This window comes from Mustela lutreola, chromosome 10 (assembly GCF_030435805.1).
Source record: "Mustela lutreola isolate mMusLut2 chromosome 10, mMusLut2.pri, whole genome shotgun sequence".
NCBI lineage: Eukaryota > Metazoa > Chordata > Mammalia > Carnivora > Mustelidae > Mustela > Mustela lutreola.
Genome location: NC_081299.1, coordinates 91,820,513 through 91,842,418, shown reverse-complemented (window position 1 = coordinate 91,842,418; position 21,906 = coordinate 91,820,513). Strand labels below are relative to the sequence as shown.

Genomic DNA, 21,906 nt, shown 5'->3' with positions numbered 1-21,906 from the left:
CCCTGAGGTACTCAGGTGCTGTCATAATAGCAGAATGATGTGGTTTATGTGATTAAAACTTTCTGTAGAAAGAACCACATGTGGCTACTTGTCCACAGGTCTACAGAACTGTATGTGGACGTATCAATCACTGAAAGTACTGTTGATTGTCGAGTCCAGGCATTTTGTTCTGGTCATTGAGGAGATTTGAAGCCCTATCTTTAGAATATTCCAGTAGGACTCTCTACTTCCTCCTAGAATTCACCTAATCTTGGGGAGCACACAGTCTTTGACCACTTGAAGGAGAGTTCTACCTCTTCTCCTGCTTCCCAGGATAATGCTGGACACCCAACAGGGATTCAGATGATCCCCAAACATGTATAGGAAACTTCTTCTCTGCCACAGTCCTGGTCCCTGCAGATTCCAGACAATGACGAGCCTTCAGCCAGGAGAACTGAAGTTGATATATGGGGTTCTAGTTACAGTTCTGCTTCTAGCCAGCTGTTTGACCTCAGACATTTTTATTTACCACTTTGAATTTTAGTTTTATATGGTAGAAGATGAGGTGGTTCGAGTAGGTGGTAAAGTTCTTACTTTGAAATCATGTGATTGTGTTCTTTCTTCTATCTTCAAAGAAGATGTTGTGTTAGCTCAAGTTGTTTTTACCTGGACTCCTCACACCCCTGACCAGGGGTCATTTTTGAGGGGTCTGACAAATGGCACATTCTTGTAGAGCTTTAATCTTACTTAAGGATTTTAGGGAAACTTTTCTTTTCATGAAAACACACATATTTGGTGGAACAGAATATTAAATTTGTGTGGAGTTTAAAATAACATGTGAAATTTTGTAGTGAGTTTTATGTTTGGTAGCCTATATAATCTTTTTAGTGAGTGGAGGGGGGAAAAAAAACTTTCAAAAGGTATTATATGTTTCACCCCTGATTTACTAATACTCCTGTAAGTAGTGCCAAACAGTGAGTAGTCAGTGTTATAAAGTGGAGGGACGTATCTCTGTCTGATCCTTGTTTTCATATGAGAATTAGTTTTCATCTGATTCATCATTGTTTTTAAAAGGAAAGAGTAGCCTTCTCTGGGTGAAAATTTTTGAAGCCATTGATAAGGGAGTGTTCCCTTCGTGAACAATTAGTTCTTTAGACCAGTTTGTTTTCCACCAAATTGTCTGTTTCTATTGTAACAGATGGTTTCCATTATGAGCCTCCTTTTGCTTCTCTATGAAGACCAATGAGTAAGTCGAAATGCACTGCTTGGTTGGAGATGTGGTAGGCAGGGGAAGCCCAGCATCCTAGCTACCTACCTTGCCCACTGCTCATTCTGCTCAGTCTGGTCACCAGACATGATGGTTCGATTGTGAACTTCTGTCAGGAAGAGCCCAGACATTAATGTTAAGAGGATTTAGCTGGCAAGGTGTTATTTTGCCACAGCTTTTTCAAAAGCATGTTTGGAACCACTGGTTGTTGGTCATGATGAATTGCTCATGCACCCACAAAGTGTGATTTCTAAACCTAGCCAGGATTTGGAAACCACACCTAGGAAACTTATAGCAACATAAAAGTAGATTTCAGGGTTCGACTAGAGACTTACAAAATACATGCCCTGAAATTTTTATTGACAGGCATATTTTGAAAAATTTCCCGCTGGACCAGAGCCTATGCCCAGTTAGTTGTATTGTGTTTGGGTTTACCTGCCTCATCAGTAGATGGTAGGCTCTTTGAGGGCAAGAAACACGTCCTTGCTCGGTTGTCAGTCTACCATGCTCAGAACTCATGGGGTGCTCAGGGCATTGAAGGAAGGAATGAATATGTGATGCTTATAATCAGCTTCCCAGGGTAAATCAATATATTCTCTGACATCTTGTAGAAGTAATTATTTTTTAATGTGGCTGTGTTTAGTTTTTAAATTAGGCCTCAGAGGTGAAAGGCCAGCACCTTACTGACAGCCCATTTATCTAACTCTTCTCTAAGTTATTGCCCCGGGGAAGCCCGTTGCGTTAGGACTGTGATATCAGCACTGTGTATAAACACTAATCTATGTTGTGGCCATCACTCTTCTCAGAAGCCAAGTGGTTGATAGTGGTACAGCAGGCTGTTCATTGAATTTTGAGGGTTTATATGAAAATTGTTCATGAAATAGTTTATATCTGGCAAACTTTTAGATAGGGTTTTGCTTAGAATTAACTTTAATAATTATTATTTTTTTTAAGTTTTTTTTTTGACAGAGATCACATGTAGGTAGAGAGGCTGGCAGAGAGAGAGAGAGAGAGAGAACAATGAAAATTGTTCATGAAATAGTTTATATCTGGCAAACTTTAAGATAGGGTTTTGCTTAGAATTAACTTTAATAATAATAATAATAATTATTATTTTTTAAGTTTTTTTTTAATTTGACAGAGATCACAGGTAGGTAGAGAGGCTGGCAGAGAGAGAGAGAGAGGGAGAGAGAGAGAGAAGCAGGCTCTCCGCCGAGCAGAGAGCCCGATGTGGGGCTCGATCCCAGGACCCTGAGATCATGACCTGAGCTGAAGGCAGCGGCTTAACCCACTGAGCCACCCAGGCGCCCCTTATTATTATTATTTTTTTAAGATTTTATTTATTTGACGGAGAGAGAGGAATCACACGTAGGCAGAGAGGCAGGCAGAGAGAGAGGGGAGGAAGTAGGCTTCCCGCGGAGCAGAGAGCCTGATGCGGGGCTCCATCCCAGGACCCTGGGGTCATGACCTGAGCCGAAGGCAGAGGCTTTAACCCACTGAGCCACCCAGGCGCCCCTAAAAAATTATTTTTAAAAAATTTCTTGGCATGTGTCATTCTTAGTGGCACTGGATTCAAACTTGGAAGGAAATCTTGCTTCAGATCCCTTTCACTTGCATATTGTTTTGCAAAGCTCTAGCATGCCTTGTAATTACATTGGCTTCAGTTTTATTTAACTGGAACCTGATGACTGGTACTGGAGCATAGCCATAATTTTAATATTGCCGATTCTTCAATTTGTTAACTCATGCATAAGATGACTTGGGAAACTTGTCTGATTTAAGACTAAGTATAATGACTAGTGTGAACAAAAGTTAAAGGGCAAAACTGTCCAGAAGTTATATATCAAGGATGTAGTTAGCTGCACAGCAAAGTATTTGCTGTAGGGAATGAAACAAGCTAAAATAACATTTGGCAGGAGCACTAATTAGTCTTAGCCATTTTAATTATATTCCTTTAGATAAAGATAAGTCATTATATAAAGTTTCGGGAACTTCCTACATTGCTTAACTGTACATGTGGGAATTATATGTGATTTTTTGCATTTAATATCTGAAGGTAGTTGCATGATAAATTTTCAGATTTTTGATGAGCAGCCCTGTAACTAAACCAGTCTGTGCACTATAAATGCTATTCTGGAGCAGAAAGAAACTGAACAATGCTTGGGTCTGTGTTACCCACGAGGAAAGAAGCTGTTTTCTGGGATAAGTTGCAATTTTATAATATAATGGAATTTATATTTTTAAAATCAGTTTTTAGAATAACTTTTGGTTATTTATTTCTGTTTGATCAGAGTTAGCGAGGAAAACTGTCATCAACTTTTGTAGATTTATAATGCTTTGCATTTTAGAATTCCTTGATGTATGAATAGCTAAAGGAAAATATGAATAACTAGGGATTTTAAGCCTGAACAAATTTTGAAAGGCTAAGGTATAAAAAGGAGATTTGCCACCGCCAGCATAACTCCAGATAAAAGGAGGCAGGTCAGTGGAGAGAAGTTACACAGAGATTTTGGAGTAAATTTTAGATAGGGTTTGTTAATAAACTATACACTCCAATGATAACTCATTTGGGTGTATAGTATCATGTAGTGAATATTCTCTGCTGGACATTTTTAAAGAGAGGTTAGAACCTGTCAGGAAGAGGGAGACAAACCACAAGAGACTCTTAATCTCACAAAACAAACTGAGGGTTGCTGAGGGTAGGAGGGTAGGGAGAGGGTGGCTGGGTTATGGACATTGGGGAGGATATGGGCTATGGTGAGTGCTGTGAAGTGTGTAAGCCTGACAATTCACAGACCTGTACCCCTAGGGCTAATAATACATTATATGTTAATAAAAAACTAAAAATTTAAAATTAAAAAAAAATTTAAAAAAAGAACCTGTCAGGAATATTTTATAAGGAGAGAGGAAAACCCGCAGTAAATCAACACTAAATGGCTATTTGAAATATGAGGATCTGTAAATCTAATTTCTTCTCCATTCCTGATCTCATTTTATGAGTGTGATGCCTGCCTGGCATTTAGACTGTGTTAACAATTATATTGATGGTTGAGTGCTGACATGAAGTTTAACCCAATCTCTCTTCTTATTTTAATTGCATTTTTATCTATCCATTAATGGGATTATGTTCACCTTCTTGGCGATGTTACCATGTCTGTCTTTCCCTCCTTTCTTTCTTTCTTTCTTTCTTTCTTTCTTTCTGTCTGTCTTTTTATAAAAAGGAGGAATATAAGCCATTGGGAACACCAGTATCCTAGCACTCCTATTATATATATGCAAGCACCAGTGACAAGGTCAAGGTGTCAGAATTCATTATGTCACAGTGGCCTTGCTTGATCCCTTTTATTCTTTGATCTCTGGAGCCCTGTTGACCTGATGACAGATCATCCTGAAATGGGAAGTGCTGACCTATCAGAAGTAAATAGCCAGAGATTATTCTAACAAATGACTAAAAAATATAAATTCCATTATAAACTCTAACTCATCCCACAAAAAAAAAATAAAAAATGAATCAAATAAATGTTGTTATTTTGAAAGTCATTTATGGCTAAATTCAAGTAAGTAGCAATGTCTTTTTGACTATTACCTAGGCTCAACCATCACTCTTGGCAAAGAGCACACAATTCTGTTTTAGGAATGAGGTCAGCAACATACCCTATGCTAGTGTGCTTACTAGATCAACTTCCCAAATGAAGTTCATAACCAAGAAGAAAGTTATAGCAAAAGAGATACAGTGAACGAAAAATTTAGCAGTAAGTAAGACTAAAAAAAAACCAAGTCCATCATTTCAAAGACGACTGAGTTCTAAGTAAGCTTTAAGACTACTAAGGCCTCATTTCCTGACCAGAGCATAATAATATATGTAAGACTTCAAATTTTAAGTAAGGTTTTAGTAGGCTTTGTGTAATGGGCATTCCATTATGTGATGGGCATTTTTTTCCATCAAAAAAGATAAATAAGGCAGCATTGTTCCATGTCTTACATTTCGCAGCCTTCTTTGTCACCTGGGTATGCCATATGTTAACCCCTAATTTATATATGGTTGGTGAGATCTCATTAATTTTTTTTCTCTAGACACTTTATGGTTTTTCAGCCATGTTCTTGAGAATGGACTAAGTTGGGCATGTTGGCAATCACAGATGTATTGTTTCCATCAGGCACTGCTTGGTTTTGTCTCTGTGGGTCTACTGCAGGGAAGGCCAGAGTCCTTCCAGGCACTTCACTGGTCCCAGTCTTTGAGGCCACATCAGTTATTTCAGGTTTAAAAACTCTTATTCCTTGTCTTCAGCCTTTATTTTAAAATTGACATAAAAACAAATTATCAAGGGAGCCTACTAATGAAATGCTTTCCTTATTCTAAGAATGTTCAACAAAACTGAGGCTAGGGGCCCCTGGGTGGCTCAGGGGGTTAAGCCTCTGCCTTCGGCTCAGGTCATGATCTCAGGGTCCTGGCATAGACAAACCCCACATTGGGCTCTCTGCTCAGCAGGGAGCCGGCTTCCCCCACTCTCTCTTCCTGCCTCTCTACCTACTTGTGATCTCTCTCGCTCTTTCAAATAAATAAATAAAATCTTTAAAAAACAATACAAAACAAAACAAAAAACCGAGGCTAACCACAACTCTGGCCCCCCAACATGGAATAACTGTTGTTCAGACCAGATTAAAATTCTACTTTAGGCTGCATCCTCTTCCATCTTTGGAACTTCTAAATCAGTTGTGTGCAGGAAATATTTAGGTCTCATGTAAAATAAACAACAGCAACTTGATAGAAAACATAAAATAAGCTTTTTTCTCTACTCAAGGCATATACTGTGTGTTGAGAGCAAGTCTGATAAACACTTGACTGAGAAGAGTTCTGTTGAGTGTTGTTTTTGGGAAAGACAATCAAGTCTGCTGTTTGTGTAAGGGCATCTGGTCGGGAAACACTCCATGAAAGATGTGGGATGAAAGTCATCCCTCCAGGGGTTCTGGGGCACAAGAACTGAAGCAAAGGGGAGATGTAGCAACTTGTAACATGCCTCAGCAGTTACAGCAGCTAAATTGGGGTGAAGGGTCCAACGTTTTTCAGTCCTCCTGCCTTCTGATGGATGAGTTGATAAGAAGGTCTTGACTAATGCTATTCAGTTCTGCCGAATTTGCAGCTCTACTTGCTTTCTTCCTTCTGGGATGGTTGCTGAAAGAGGATTATGAGGACTCTATTAAATTGTTTGCAGGAGCATTTCATGTAGGTATTGAGGTCTGTGTAACCTGGACAACCTTTTCTAGGTAACTTGGACATCTAGAACTGAAGGACCACCACGCATGTTCCTACTCTATTGGGCATAGCATTTCCAGCACGTTGCAGCTTTACCATGTCCCATCATTGGAATAAAAAAGTCTTGACATGTGTAATAAGCAATGGCTCGAGTCCCTGAATGTGCACCAAATGTCATGTTTATGAGTGTTCTCTCTTACAGGAGGGAGCATCTCACCTATAAATGAAAAGGTGACTGTGAAGTTGTCCATTCGTGACCAGTATTGGTGTAGTTAGGCTTGGGTGCAGTTGAAGCTGTTCTCAAAAATGAAATATTGAACTGAGACCTTCATTGCACGTTCTTTGAAATACAAAGAAAAAGGATGGATCTGTATTTCAAGTGTTGTTGATGCTATTGGCTTAGACATGCTCCTTTTATTGGGTCTGTTTTGCAAGCCTAAATTTGAGCCTGAAGAATTTCTCCATATAAATGTCTTAAGTATTGCGGTGGCACATCCATCACCTTTTTGCTTTTGAATTACAAAGATAACCTTAAGATATGAGCCTTATACTGGGCACTGTGTTACATACACAGAAAGGGTGAGCCTCCTTAGTGATGAAATCAGCCAGTGCCCAAGAGGAAAGTAATAGGCAGAAGGGATGGAGTTGATGAAAAAATTGATTCTTTTCCATTAAACTGTACGTGATATGTTTTTTATGAAGCAGGCATCAGCTGAAAGAAATATTTTTTCAACTAAAAAGAGATTGATGGTGAGGGAGAGGAAAAGTATGTAAGGGATCAGGAGATAAATATGTGTCTTATTCCATTACCTTCTCAAATAATAAGAAGGTTGAAAAGCATTCCATTGTAGTTACTTCAAATGTTTACATGGCCTTGGTGCTATTAAACCTTGGTAATGTTAATGGCCTTGTTCTTACTTTAAAGTATATTCAAGCCTCACATGTCATTATTTTCTCAATTCTAAAAGTTGTGTTGCTTATTTTCAGGCTTACCAAAGATGCAGGTCATTAAGAACTATACAGGAGTACCACTCCCAGCTCATCATGAAGGACCCCCACTGCATATCCAGGCAGGGGATACAGTCGAACTTCTGAGAGGAGATGCCCACAGTCTGTTCTGGCAGGTAAGATCTCTGTCATTTGGACCGTGGTTTGGTTTGGTTTTTGTTTCTACTTAATGGAAGATTTATGGCTGCTTAAAGAATAAAGCTCTTTCTTTAGAAACTGACTTCGTGCTTTCAGCTTCAGAAATTTTACATGAGGTAGGGAAAAGTATTTTTTATTAGCCTTCCCATGTTTACCAATGCCAAAGTGGCAGTGAACGTGAGAATGCTAAAGAAAAATAGGATCCGTGCTGTGAATCATAATTACCATTTTTATTAAAAATTCGTACTTTGCCAGAGCATTTTTTTCCAGGCCTAGGACCTGTGGGTGTGATCTAATTTGCATTGCTTTAACATATTAATGGTTCATTTCAGGGGAACCACCTAATTAGCTTGCCAGTGGCCATTTCTGGCCATATTTGATTTGTGCCTACCCACAGGAATGCTGAAGTTCTCAGAGGTGCTCTGGGCATTATTCATGAAATGTATGAAATGTGAAAAGTAAGTGAGCCTGTTGATGTTTGCTGGTGATGAAACCTCTCTTGTCCAGTAACCCTGTATTTGGTCTAAGGATTATGTTAGGTGAGGGCAGTGTGGTATAGTGTTGAGATTTGATAAAGCTGGATGGTAGAATATTGCTGTTCACTAAAGTATTCTCTATTTTCATATGTATGTTAGAAGTATTTCCCAATAAAATTAAAGAGTTTGTTAAAATGTGTGTTGAGGGAAAAGGGCATGGGCTCAGTGGAAAGATTAGCACAGAAGTGAAATTTGGTTAGGGGCAGAGAGAGCAGGGAAGAACTGGTAGATAATAATCGATTGTGTACATGCATAAATGATAGTTATTTTGTTGACTTAAAATATTTATGGTCTGCCATTCTGTTACAGATGAATGCTCCTAGATGTAAATTTCTCTCCAACCACTGTAGCCAGTGCTGTGGACAGTGGGTCTTCCAAAACTCCACTATTCCTCTTTCATAGCCCACCTATCTCATACCTCATTCTTTCCAAAAACTGAAGAGATAGAATGAACAACTGAAACTCTACCGACTCTTTAGTCTAGTCCTGCACATTCCACCCCCAAAGCAAAATATACCTGCCTGTGTACCTGTAAGATTCCTCCTACTCAAGACTTCTTTTTCTTCATAGGTTTTTCAGCCCTCAGTCAGCTGACTCTTGACTCCTATGTTTTCAACTCTCTTCTCTCCACTTACTTCTTTTCTGTGGCAAATAAATATACTTAACTCCTCCCATCGTAAAACACATTAACCCAACTTTCTATCTGGCTATTTTAGTCTCCCTCTTCCAGTCTAAAGCTAAGAGGGTAATCTGTACTTCATCTCTCCCTCCTTATGCCCTATTTATAATGTAGTCTCTGGCAGAAACTAATACCACTTAAAAAAAAAAAAAGAAAATGCTGCGATACATAGTGCATTGCATGTATTTAAAATGTACAATTTGATAAGTTTTGACAAATGAATATACAAGTGAAATATCACTAGTCAAGATGATAAAAAACAGCCCCCAAAGTTTTTGGGTGTACTGCTTTGTAATTTCTCTCTCATGCTTCTACTTGTTGCCCTTCCTCAATCCCCAGGCAAGCACTGTTCTGCTTTCAGGCTATGAGTTTGCATTTTTCAAAATCTTAATAGAGTACATTAAAAAAAAAAAAAAGAATTTTATATACCGCATCATACAGTATCTATTAGTTTTTGTATGGCTTTTTTCACTCAGCATAATTATTTTGAGATTAAACCATGTCGCTTTGTGTAACAATAGTTCTTATTTTTTTAAAAACCATTTTATTGATTGTGTAATTAGAATACAAAAAGCTGTATACATTTAACGCCTGCAACTTGACAAGACTTGGAGATAAGTATAAATCCTCGAAGCCATCACCACAATGTATGCCCTAAACCTATCCTTCACTTCCAGAAGTTTTCCACGCTCTCTTCATTTATTTACTTGTGTGATAACATTTAAGATCTAGTCACTTAATGGATTTTCAATTATATAACACAGGATTATTAAATAAGTATAATTTTAAGTATATAACTCAGGATTATTAAACACAGACTCTATGCTATACAGTAGATCTCTAGGACTTTTTTTTTTTTTTAAGATTTTATTTATTTATTTGACACAAGAGAGAGATCACAAGTAGACAGGCAGGCAGGGGAGAGGGGGAAGCAGGCTCCCTGCTGAGCAGAGAGCCCGATGCGGGGCTCCATCCCAGGACCCTGAGATCATGACCTGAGCTGAAGGCAGAGGCTTTAACCCACTGATCCACCCAGGCGCCCCGATCTCTAGGACTTATTGTGCACAATTTGAACTTTGCGCTCTTGGACTAATACTGCCCCGTTTCCCCTTTACACCAGTCCCTGGCAGCCGTCATTCTGTTTTTTATTTCTATGCATTTGGTTATTTTAGATTCTTCACATAAGTATAGGCAAGACACAGAAGTAACCTAATGTCCCTCAGTGGGCTAATGGATAAAGAAAATACCTATATATGCGTGGATAAAGATACACATATAAGGATATACAAATGGATATACAAATAAAGAAAAAATATATATACACACACACAAGGGGTATTATTCAGACTTCCAAAAGGAGGAAATCCTGCCATTTGCAAAAGTGTGGAAGAACTTGGAGGACATTATGCTAAATGAAAGTTCTTTCTTTTAACTGCATACTATTATTCTATGTATGAATATAGCACAATCTATCCTTTAGCCTGTTGATGGACTTTTAAGTTATGACCAGTTTGGGGCTATTACAAAGAAAGCTTCTGTAAACTTTCAAGTATAAGTCTTTATATAGACATATGCTTCATTTTTAGATAAATATTGAAAGGGAAATGGGCAGATCATATGTAGATACATGTCTAAATTTTTGAGAGATTACCAAACTGTTTTATTAAGAGATTTGACTGTTAACATTTCTACCAGCTGTATTTGAGCATTCTAGGTGCTCCAATAATATCCTCACCAGCAGTGGGTGTGGTCAGTCATTTAAATTTTATCTTTTCTAGCAGGTGTATGGTGGTACCTTATTGAGGCTTTGATTTGCATTTCTCTAATGACTAATGATATTGAGCATTTGTCCATGTGCTTATTTACCACCCATATACCTTCACTGATGAAGTGCTTGTTCAAACATTTTGTCAAAATTTTTTATGGGCTGTGTGTTTTCTTATTATTGAGTTTTGAGTGTTCTGCATATATTTTAGATACAAGTTCTTTACTTTTTTAAAAGATTTTTATTTATTTATTTAGAGAGAGAACACATGCAAGTAGGGGAAAGGGCAGTGGGAGAGGGAAAGAATCTGAAGCAGACTCCCACTAAATCCAGAGCTCAATAAGGACTTGATCTCACAACCCTGAGATCTTGACCTGAGCCAAAATCAAGAGTCAGACACTTAAATGACTGAGTGACCCAGGTGCCCCCTTAGATCTTAATAAAATATGATTTCCCTTTATTTTCTCCTCGCTTGTTGCCTGACTTTTTATTATCTTACTAATGGTGTATATATAACAGAAGTTTTTACTTTGATATATTGAAAGTAAAAAAAGTTTGTTAATTTGTTACATTAAGGATCATGCATATGGGCATTGCATTTAAGAAATAGTTGCCTATCCAAGGATACAAAGATATTCTCTTAAATTCTCTTCTAGAAGTTTTATAGCTTTAGGCTTTAAATTTAGGCTTATAGTCTACTTTGAGGTATTTTTGAATATGTGTTCATTTTTTTTTCCAAAAATGGTGTTCATTTTTTTTTGCATATGGAGATCCTTGTGTTCCAGCACCATATGTTGAAAAGATAGTCATTTCTCCACGGGATTGCCTCTTCACTTTTGTAGAAAATCAGTTGTCTGTTTATGTGTTGGTATGTTTCTGGATTCTGTATTCAGTTCCATGGATGTCTCTCCATATTTAAACTAATACAATGCTATTTTGATTGTTGCAACAAATTAATGTCTTAAAATCAGACAGTGCTTATCCCCAGATTTTTTCTTTTGAAAGATGTTTTGGCTCTTCTAGGTGCTTTATATTTTCTATGAAGTTTGGAGACATCTTATCTCACCAATAGAACGTTGCTGCAGTTTTTACTGGGATTGTGTTCAATTATACATCACTATGAGAAAACTTACATCTTATCAATATTGAGTCTTCTGACCACTGAACATGGTATAGCTCTCCATTTATTTAGGTCTTTAGTTTCTCAACAAGGTTTTATAGTTGTCAGAGCGAAGGACATACACATCTTTTATCATATATCCTTAATTCATATTTCATTTGATCTTATTGTACATGGTAGGTTTACAATTTCATTTTCTATTTATTGCTATGTAACTGACTTTTATAAATTGATCTTTTACCCTACAACCTTATTAAACTCACTTACAGGAATTAATTCCAATTAGTTAAATTAGAATTATTCTAGCAGATTTTTAAAAAGATTTATTTATTTTTGAGAGAGAGACAGCAAGTGAAGGGGGAGGGGAGGGATGGAGAGAGAAGGAGAGAGAGAAAATCTCAGAATCTCAAGCAGACTCCCTGCTGAGCGTGGAGCCCAACACAGTGCTCAATCTCATGCTGAGATTATGACCTGAGCCAAAACCACTTAACCAACTGAGCCACCCAGGCACGCCAATTCTAACAGATTTTTAAAATATGGACAATCATGTTGTCAATGAATAAATGTGGTTTTACTTCTTCCTTTGTAGTCTGAATGCTTTCTATTTCTTTCTTGCCTTATGACAATGGCTGGAACCTCCAGGAAAATGCTACTAGAATTAGAGGAAAGGTATATATTTGCTTTATTCCTGATCTCATGGCGGAAGGCATTAAGTCCTTTACTATTAGATCCTTTACTATTAGGTATAATGTTATCTGTAATTTTTTATAAATACCTGTCATTAAGATGAGGATGTTCTATGCTAGGCCTACTTTGCTGAAAGTTTTTACCAGTAATTTATGTTGGATTTTACCAAAAGTTCTTTTTGCATCAATTGAAGTGATTTATCATTTTTTTATAATTTATTAATTTGGTGAATTACATTGATTTTCTGATGTCGTACCAATCTTGCTTTCCAGAGATAAACCCCAACTGGTAACAATAGATTGTCCTTTTTATTTATTGTTGTTTTATTTTCTTGTAATTTATTTGTCCAGGTTTGTTAATAGTTTAGCACCCAAAGAATGAATGAGGAGCTATTCATTTCTCTTAACTTTCTGAAAGAGTTTTTATAGAATCCGCATTATTTTTTTCATGAAGTGTTTTATAGAATTTATCAGGAAAGCTCTCCAGGCCTAGAGTTTCCTTTATAAGAAGTTGGGGGGGGGGGGTTATTTTGTTTTTTTTTTGTTTGTTTGTTTCATTTTGTTTCATTTTTATTACAGTTTCCTTAGTAAATATATGGCTATTCAGGCTATCGATTTCTTTCTGGGTAAGCCTTGATGGTTTTTGTGTAGACTTTATAGTAGTGTTACCTCTCGTTTCTGACACAGGTAATTTGTCTTTGCTTTTTTGTCTTCATCAGTCTAAGTAATTGGTTATGAATTTTATTAAACTCATATGAGGTTGGTTCTATTTTTGTTTCATATTTCCCTGATTTCTGCTCCATTCTTTATTCTTGTCTTCCTTGGGGTTTAATTTGTTCTTATTTTTCTAGTTTTTTAAGGTCCTCATTGGTTTGAGAATCCTCTTTTCTAACATAGGCATTTAGTGCTATAAATTTCTAAGTACTACTTTTGCTGCCTCCTAAATGGTTGATAAGGGCTGTATTTTTATTTTTGTTCATCCTGAAATACTTTCTAGCATTTTTCCCCCACTTTTTCATGTTCTTCTTATGGGTCATTTTAGAAGTGCACTATTTAGTTTTCAAATAGGGGTTTCCCAGATATATTTCTGTTTTAGTGATCTTGTGCCTCTGGACGATGAACTTGCAAGTGTTGTTTGTCTTTTTTTCCCTCCCTGCCACGGTGGAAAAGGTTGGGTAGAGTGAGCTAGAGCGGAGTATTTTCTTCCCCACCCCCCCACCCCCCCACCCCCCACTACTTCATATATTATGAGGTATATTACACTGGTAATACCTCAACTGGTCAGGCTTCCTTTAACAAGTTTTTCCTGAGGACACGTCTTATTAAGAAGAGCAGAGTGGGAGCACCTGGGGTGCTCAGTGGAATGAGCATCTGACTCCCTTTGATTTCAGCTCAGGTCATGATCCTGAGATCCAGCCCTGCGTGTGGGGCTCCCCGCTCATTGGAGACTCCGCTCCCTTTCTTCTCCTTCTCACCCCACTCACACGCATACACATTCTTTTTCTCTCTCTCTCTCTCTCTCTCTCGCTCACTCAAATAAACAAATAAATCTGAAGAAGAAGACAAAGACGAGCAGAGTGCCTTTTCTCCTCCTTCTGCCAGAAGCTGGGGATTTTCCTCTCCTGTTGACTGTATGAATCTGGCCAAGCTCCTAAAGGTAGTCTTACAATATCGTGGGTTTCCCCTATGATGGCTCCCCCTGGACTGTTTAACTCTCAGAGTTGTAAGCACTGAACTTTCGGTAATTTGTCAATACCAGTTCAGGTTTTCCTAGCCCAGCACTGGCACTAGATCCCACAGCAGTCTCTGCTGGGGAGTCTCTGCTCTGGAAAGTTGTGACTCCCTGTGTTTGCTAATCTGTCTTTCCATTCCTGGGGGCTGAGGTTTGTCCCGTGTCTTTCCCTCTCTTATGGATCCAAGAATTGTTGATTTTTTTCAATCTATTCAGTGTTTTACTAGTTAGGCAGGGTGATGTCTAGCAAGATTCTTAAATGAAGAACTAGAAACCTGGTGTTCTTTTTACTAAATTGTATTGCCTCCTATTCTTTTTAGATGATAAGAAAGACATTATTATTTGTCATTTCCTTTCAACGGCCTGGGAGCATGAAGCTTTTCTGGTATGGTGGTATAATGGCTTTGGAAACTCTCAGGAAAATTGTAAGAGAAATGAGGCCTTTGTATGACAAAATGTATGTGTGTATTTGTTAAGGGGAAGATGGCTAATGTCTAGAGCAGAGAAAAACAATTAGCACATTTATTTCAGATCAGCAAATATATATTGAGTGTCAACTCTATACTCACTTCTCAGACACTGCTCATATTTCAATTATCAACTCCGATTTTTGGTTTGACATTATGTCTCCTGTCTTTAGAGGATCCATTCATGCTTGCTGGGAGCTAGCAATATGTTTGAATTTTCAGAGATAAATTAAAAGTTCATCTAATGTTTTCAACAAGGATGTAGTATAAGTCAGAATTATCTTATGCATACTTTTTAGCCAGTCAATGTATTTTTTAAGCCAACAGATTCTAGCCTTATTAACAGGAACAGTGGCACTGTGAGAAAAACCTGATTCAAGTCATGCATCTGTCGCCAACTAGTTGTGTGGCTTGGGTCAAGTTACTCAGTCACCACGTGGCTTTGTTTCTTCTTTTGTTACAGAACAGGATGGGACCAGAGCTGTACTCACAACTCTGAGTCATCTGGGGCTTTGCTATAATGTCAACACACAACCCCACTTCTAGATATCAGGGTACAATTGGTCTGGGTTCAGGAGAACCCTAGATAAATTTTTTTTTTAAAGATTTTACTTATTTATTTGACAGAGATCACAAGTAGGCAGAGAGGCAGGCAGAGAGAGAGAGAAAGGAGGCAGGCTCTCTGCTGAACAGATAGCCTGATGCGGGGCTCGATCCCAGGACCCTGGGATCATGACCTGAGCTGAAGGCAGAGGCTTTAACCCACTGAGCCACCCAGGTGCCCCAACCCTAGATAAATTTAATGTAAGCCTTGACTAGGGTGATCCAATGATTTCAGCTTACTCCTTGGTCTTGGATAGCACACCGGCTAATTAAGCATAGCTACAAGATAAGGTGTCACTGTGAACTTGATCAATACTTTGTATCGGATAGTTACCAAACAAAGGGAACATTTTCAAAGAACTAATATGCAATTAAAATATATTTGCCACAAACTTCATACTGAACTTGATGTGTTTTCTTTGATTAAAAAGTACTTCACATCTTACAATTCTCCAAGCCTATCGTGATGAAATCAGCTTTTGTTTTACACGTTGTACATATGGAAGGTATATGTAGGAAACTGGTCTGGATGTGAACTTACCCTTGTACTTACTCAATGGCATGATTTAGAATGATGTGTTTTAAAATTTTATTTTTTAAAAAACTTTAAAAAAATATTTTATTTATTTATTTGAGAGGGAGAGAGACAGAGAGAGAGAGAGCATGAGAGAGGAGAAGGTCAGAGGGAGAAGCAGACTCCCTGTGGAGCTGGGAGCCCTATGTGGGACTCGATCCTGTTACTCTGGGATCGTGACCTGAGCTGAAGGCAGTTGCTTAACCAACTGAGTCACCCAGGCACCCTAAAAATTTCTGAAAAAAATCTTTCCTCTATATTGAATATATAGATGTGTAAAGAATGTTGCTGTTTTGATCCTTTGAAGTTACAGCAGTTTGTGTGTGTGCTTGCAGTGGTTCCGTGTACATTACTTTGTTGATAATCGTATTCAAAGAAGACAAGTACTTTATGGTTTGCATCCTAAAGGATGTGACTCTGCCCTGTGTGTGCATGTGCATCTATGTGTGTATGTATTTAATTGCTTCTGAGAGGATAGTTTTTAGGCACCTCCGTTTTGGTCCCTACCCAATTGGTTTGGTCTCATTAGAGATTGCATATAATTAGCACCAGAAAAATAAGTGTTTTTCTTTTCTGTGTTACAGTTTAGGAAATTGTAGCTCATTTTCCTGAGTGGTGGTTACTGATTCTGCCATCTATTGGCATCATGACCTTACATAGATTACTCTTTGTTTTATCATCTGTAAAATGTTTTATAAGGGCCTCAGTTTTATCATCTGTAAAATGCATACAGAATAAAATAAATGATATATGAAAGAGGTCTAGCCCAGTGCTCATTAAATAGTAGCTTCTAACATTCATCCATTCATTCATCCAAGTACTTTGAAGATTTTATTTTTATTCATTTGACACAGAGAGAGAGATCACAAGTAGGCAGAGCAGCAGGCAGAGAGGGTGGTGGGAAAGCAGTCTCCCTGCTGAGCAGGGAGGCCGATGTGGGGCTTGATCCCAGGACCCTGGGATCATGACCCAAGCCAAAGGCAGAGGGTAACCCACTAAGCCGCTCAGGCACCCCTCATCGAGGTACTTTGGGTCTTCATGTTTTGTACTGACCACAAAAAAAGACAACAGGTTTATAACCTTGTGGTTTAATGACCTAAGGAACGATCAAAGCTCAGAATAGGTGATGCAGCTGGTTTCCATGTAAAGTTTTGTGTTAACACTTTTATAATTATATTGCTACAAATACATGTAAAGTTAAAACTGTGGGTAACAATATAGATATTGCAATATTACAGTGGCTTTGCATTTGAATTTCAAAAATGTCTTTTGTACTAGTTAAGTGCTTTGGCTTATTTGGAAATTTTCAAGAAATTATGCTTTTAAGATTAAACTGTTTTCTTCTCTTCTTTCAAGCGAGTCACTTCACTCATTAGTGTAGAAAGTTGAATTTTATTGTAGACTGTCATGTTTTCTACATATTCTATGTCCAGAGAATACAAATTATCCTCCACTTTCTATCAGGAACTTTCTATGAATAGCTATTATAGTCTAGTCTATCTTATTATTATAACAACAGTAATTTCTAATGCTATCAAAGTGAGTGGGTATCTGCATTTTCATTATAACTTCTTTCAAACAATGAGTTGACAATTGAGCTGTAAAAATATTCTATGTATGGTCCTTGCATTGAAGGGATTCATTTTGGCAGCTTTTTCTTGTCATCTTTGTTGTCTTCTTTCTCTCTCCTTGAAAGTTCCATAAAATTGTCTTCAAGTGAAATGAATATAAAAGAGGAAATTGGCCATTTAGAGTACATTTCCTAGTGCAGGTGTAAGGCCTAGTTTTTACTGAGAGTAACAACATATGGAACCATTCTGATCATGTCATTGGACTGATGACAAACCTGTTGCTTTAAAGTTGTTTCAGTATGTGAGAATAAGAACTTAGGAATGAAGGAGAACATTCTTCATGCCGAGAGAGACTATTTCTATTAGAAACTTTACTTTCCCAAAAGAGGTACAAAGAGGGCAAGACAAAGAAGCAAGCAAATGTAAAATCATGCCATGCCAACTATGGGGTCTTTTTTTTTTTTTTTAAACAGTAAAGAGCTTTATGTATTTTCTTCTTATAATAAAGCTTATGAAACAATGATGACCCTCTGTCCTATATCATGGGGTTTTATTTGCTCCATTGTCATTTATGAATACCCAAATGTTCCACAGGGAGAATTTTGTAAGCTAACTGGAACCAAAAGACAATTATAACCAGGAGAACTGTAATCAGTGTGCCAAAAATATATATTTTTATCCACAATGAAAGTTAAATAACCTAGAAAAATAGTTGTGATACTTCACACTTACAAATCATGCATCTACATGATCTTTATTCTAAGGAGTGAAAATGTTTTTACACACATTCTGATTAATTCACAGAAATCTCTATAAAGAGGGTAAATTGAAATTGTGGTTTTAAAGGGCCAAATTTATCACCCATCTATGTATGTTGGCATTTGCAGGATTAAAATTAGACTTTTTCAGACTTCTCTTCTCCTGCCTTAGTTCCATATGTTAGACTATCCTACCTTTGTTTTAGGAGAATCATTTGTAATTCTTAAACACCTCTCAAGAAAAAAAAATACATTTTTAAAGGCGGTTTAGTTCTTCTTTGGTAGAACAATCAGGAAACACAGCATTGCTTTATGTAGCAGTTTCAGCTTTTTAAATTTTTTTCTCTTTGCCTCAAAGGAAAAACTGAAAAGTCAGAAAATAAGTCTGGAGAGAGCTTGAGAGTCTCCTGAGGGAAGCATTCCTCATTACCCTACTTGGGGAGAGGGTGGAGTAGGGGTGGCTCTTGACTCGGCCATGGGCAATTAGGTGATAACTTCCCCTTTGCAAACCTTAAGAGACTCTTAACTCTAGGAAACAAATGGAGTGTTGCTGGAGGGGAGGTGGGCTGGGGTGTGGGATAATTTCGAGATGAGCATTAAGGAGGGCCCTTGTTGTAATGAGCACAGGGTGTTCTATGAAACTATAAAATCATTGGATTTTACTCCTGAAACTAATAATATAGTATAAGTTAACTAAATTGAATTTGAATAAAAAGGATTTTTTAAATCCGCTTTGCTACCATCTTTGCCCTAAAGCGCAGTTGTCATGTATGCATGCAACAGATGACCCCTTCTTAGTTTGTAAGAAACTTGACTTCCTATATGCCTGATATATTTAGCACTGATTACAATTCCATTGCTTATAATTGGCCATTCAGATGTCCAGGTGATTTTTTTTTTTTTTAAACAGATATGTTTTCCTCATTTTAACCTGGAAAACAAAACAAAACTAAGGGTTCAGTCAGGGAGAATCTTTTTCATAGAAGACATGCTTTTTCAAAATTATAGCTATTGATTCATATTTTACACTCTGTCTGAATTTACCCTTCTACTTCCCATTCTTTAGCTAAATGCTTCTTTACCATCAAGGCTCAGGTTGGGGCACCTCCTTTGAGGTCTTCTCTGAACCTGACAAAAGGGTTTCTGGCATAACACTTCCAGTGTATCCTCAATGGTCTGTTCATGGTTCTCTCTGCCTGATTAGAGCGCTCCAGAAAGTTAAGAACTGTGACTTTCATCTCTTTATCTCTAGCGCCTATCCTAAAATAGGCATTCAGTCCATAGGTCTGGAATGAATAATGCTATTCAGACTGCTGTTTCTGTACTATGTTATTTACAAGTTTTCAAACTCATTGTTTATGAACTCAACTTATACTTTACGATGTAACCGAGAGACCATTAAAATATTCATTCATCTTGTCAGAGTTAAATTTATCCTTGTTCTCTCAGAATAGTCTTTAAGCTATTTAACCTTATGTCCTCAAATTCCTCATCTATAAAATGGGGATTTTAATACCTAAATGACACACAAGGGTATTATAAAAATCATAGGAAGTAAACTTGAAAGAAAATGGAAAAGGAGAAAAAGTTTATTTCTGTATAATGACTGATGATTTTGAAAGATAAGCTTCATTTTTCCAGAAGTGGGAAAATGATTGTTTTTTTTTTTTTAATTTTTTAAAATTTCATCTTCCCCATGTTTCCATATGAAGAGTCCCACTAACATATGTAGGCTCATAGAAGCCTACTCTTCCCTCCCAATTCCTGTATCCAATTCTTGAAATTTCTTTAATCAGATGTTAAACTTTCTACTCCTAGACATAAAAGCACAAATGATAAATCCTGAAGGGAATAGTTCATTTAAATAAGTAGGCTAAATCATGAGCCTTTCTCTCAGAGCAAGGTTGGATGAGGAAAGTGTAAGTAAGATGGCTCAGGAAAGGGAAGGAGAGTAGGAAGGAACACAACAAGGCAGGGGTTTACAGAAAACAAACTTTGCTTGGGGGATGATTTGCTTACTTATGGACTCAACTGTAAGCAGTATTGACCTTTTCTGTTAAAAGCCTTAAGCAGTCTGTCCTATACCACAGGACCTGCCCAGAAACCCTCTGGGGTCAGGGAAGGGAGGTACAGTGGAGTGGAGTTAGTAGGTCTTTACTCCTGGCATCTCTCCCTACAACTTTAGTAGCCAAGTCATTTCAAAGGAGTCTCTTCCTTTGCTCTACATTAAGAAACTTATCTCGTTTCTTCTAGACCACACAGGAATTTTAGCTACAATAAAAATGTGTGTGTGTGTGTGTGTGTGGTTGTTGTTTTTAACTCCCTGATCTGCAGTTCAGGTACCATTCTGTAGCATAACCAGAGGCAAATAAGAAGATGAAAAGGGACGCCTGGGTGGCTCAGTTGGTTAAACAGCTGCCTTCGGCTCGGGTCATGATCCCAGCGTCCTGGGATCGAGTCTCACGTCGGGCTCCTTGCTTGGCAGGGAGCCTGCTTCGCCCTCTGCCTCTGCCTGCCACTCTGTCTGCCTGTGCTCGCTCTCGCTCCTCTCTCTCTGACAAATAAATAAATAAAATCTTTAAAAAAAAAAGAAGAAGAAGATGAACAAAAACTTTTTAAAAGAATCAAATCTTTGTTAAGAAAACTGATTCTTGACACCAAAAGGTTCATTGCTTTGGCACTGTAAACTATAGAATAAACATCTCTGGGAACTGTTTTTCCCCATTCAGATTCCTGCCCCAGAGCATTTCTTTGTGAAATCCCAAACTTGGTTTTTGTCATGGCAGGGATACCGTTTTAGGCAGTACTGGAGCATAGTTTCAGGGTCTTCCTCAGTTGACCTTGACTTTGCTTCTTAACTGCTTCTCACCACTTGCCCATCCCTTGGATAAAGTCAGGAGAAGCCACGGCAGAATTGAAATTGTGGATGTGGCAGTAAAAAGCCACGTGAAAATAGTACAGCTTATGTGGTAATAGTATGTCATGTAATCATAAGACCTTTATTTTGACAGGTGTTTACCTCAAAATATTGCATTAAATCAGGGTCCCTAATTACAGGGAAGAAGAAAAAAAGGCAGAGCCTGACTATAATAGAACAGGAGAAGCCCGGGAGAGATGATTATAGACGATAATAGACATTAGTGAAGGCCCGTAAGAAACATTTCCCTGGGTGATTGCCAACTGGCTTTGATTGAATAGATCATAAACTGAGTTTGCAGGAATGTTTCCAAGTGTACAGACTGTATTGTGGGAATTGGCAAGCCTCTGACAAAGTGGGTGAGGTCCTAACTGTTAACTCTCAAGATGGGCATTTTTGGTTAACAGCTCTTCACTTGTATTTTTCCTTTGTTTGGTACAGGGCAAAATGTAGGTTATAATGTCCGTAGGGGAGAACACCGCTGTCTAAGGAGAAGTTTAGACAATGAAGACTTTTTTTCTCCCAACAGAAAGCAACATTATTAAGGGGATAGTTCTGAGGAATTCTGTTGTGGTATATTTTCTTCTGTTATTTCATTACCATAGAAGCTGCATTCTGCCATAATTACTACAAGGACGTGTCAGTCACAGAATACCTTCAGTGGACCACCGATCCACAATTACATCTATGATATGGCTGTTGATTTGGCACCACAAAGGGTTTCAATAGAGTGCACAGGTCTGTGCCTTCGAGACTTGGGTCCAAATAATTTCTCAGGTTATAACATATATTGGATTTTAATTATTCATAGTAATTGGAATTCCTGAAGAGTGAATGAAGGAATATCATTTC

The 21,906-nt window shown here is 37.8% G+C and overlaps 1 protein-coding gene across 4 annotated transcripts in view; it reads left to right on the top strand.

The window, feature by feature from the left end:
* The window catches only part of VAV3 (vav guanine nucleotide exchange factor 3), a 360,704-nt gene that overhangs the window by 287,156 nt on the left and 51,642 nt on the right, over positions 1-21,906 (top strand). For all 4 annotated transcript variants that reach the window (XM_059137589.1, XM_059137591.1, XM_059137588.1 and 1 more), the window contains one exon: positions 7,488-7,624. In XM_059137589.1, the coding sequence (XP_058993572.1) occupies positions 7,488-7,624 (137 nt within the window). The remainder of the gene's footprint in view (positions 1-7,487; positions 7,625-21,906) is intronic.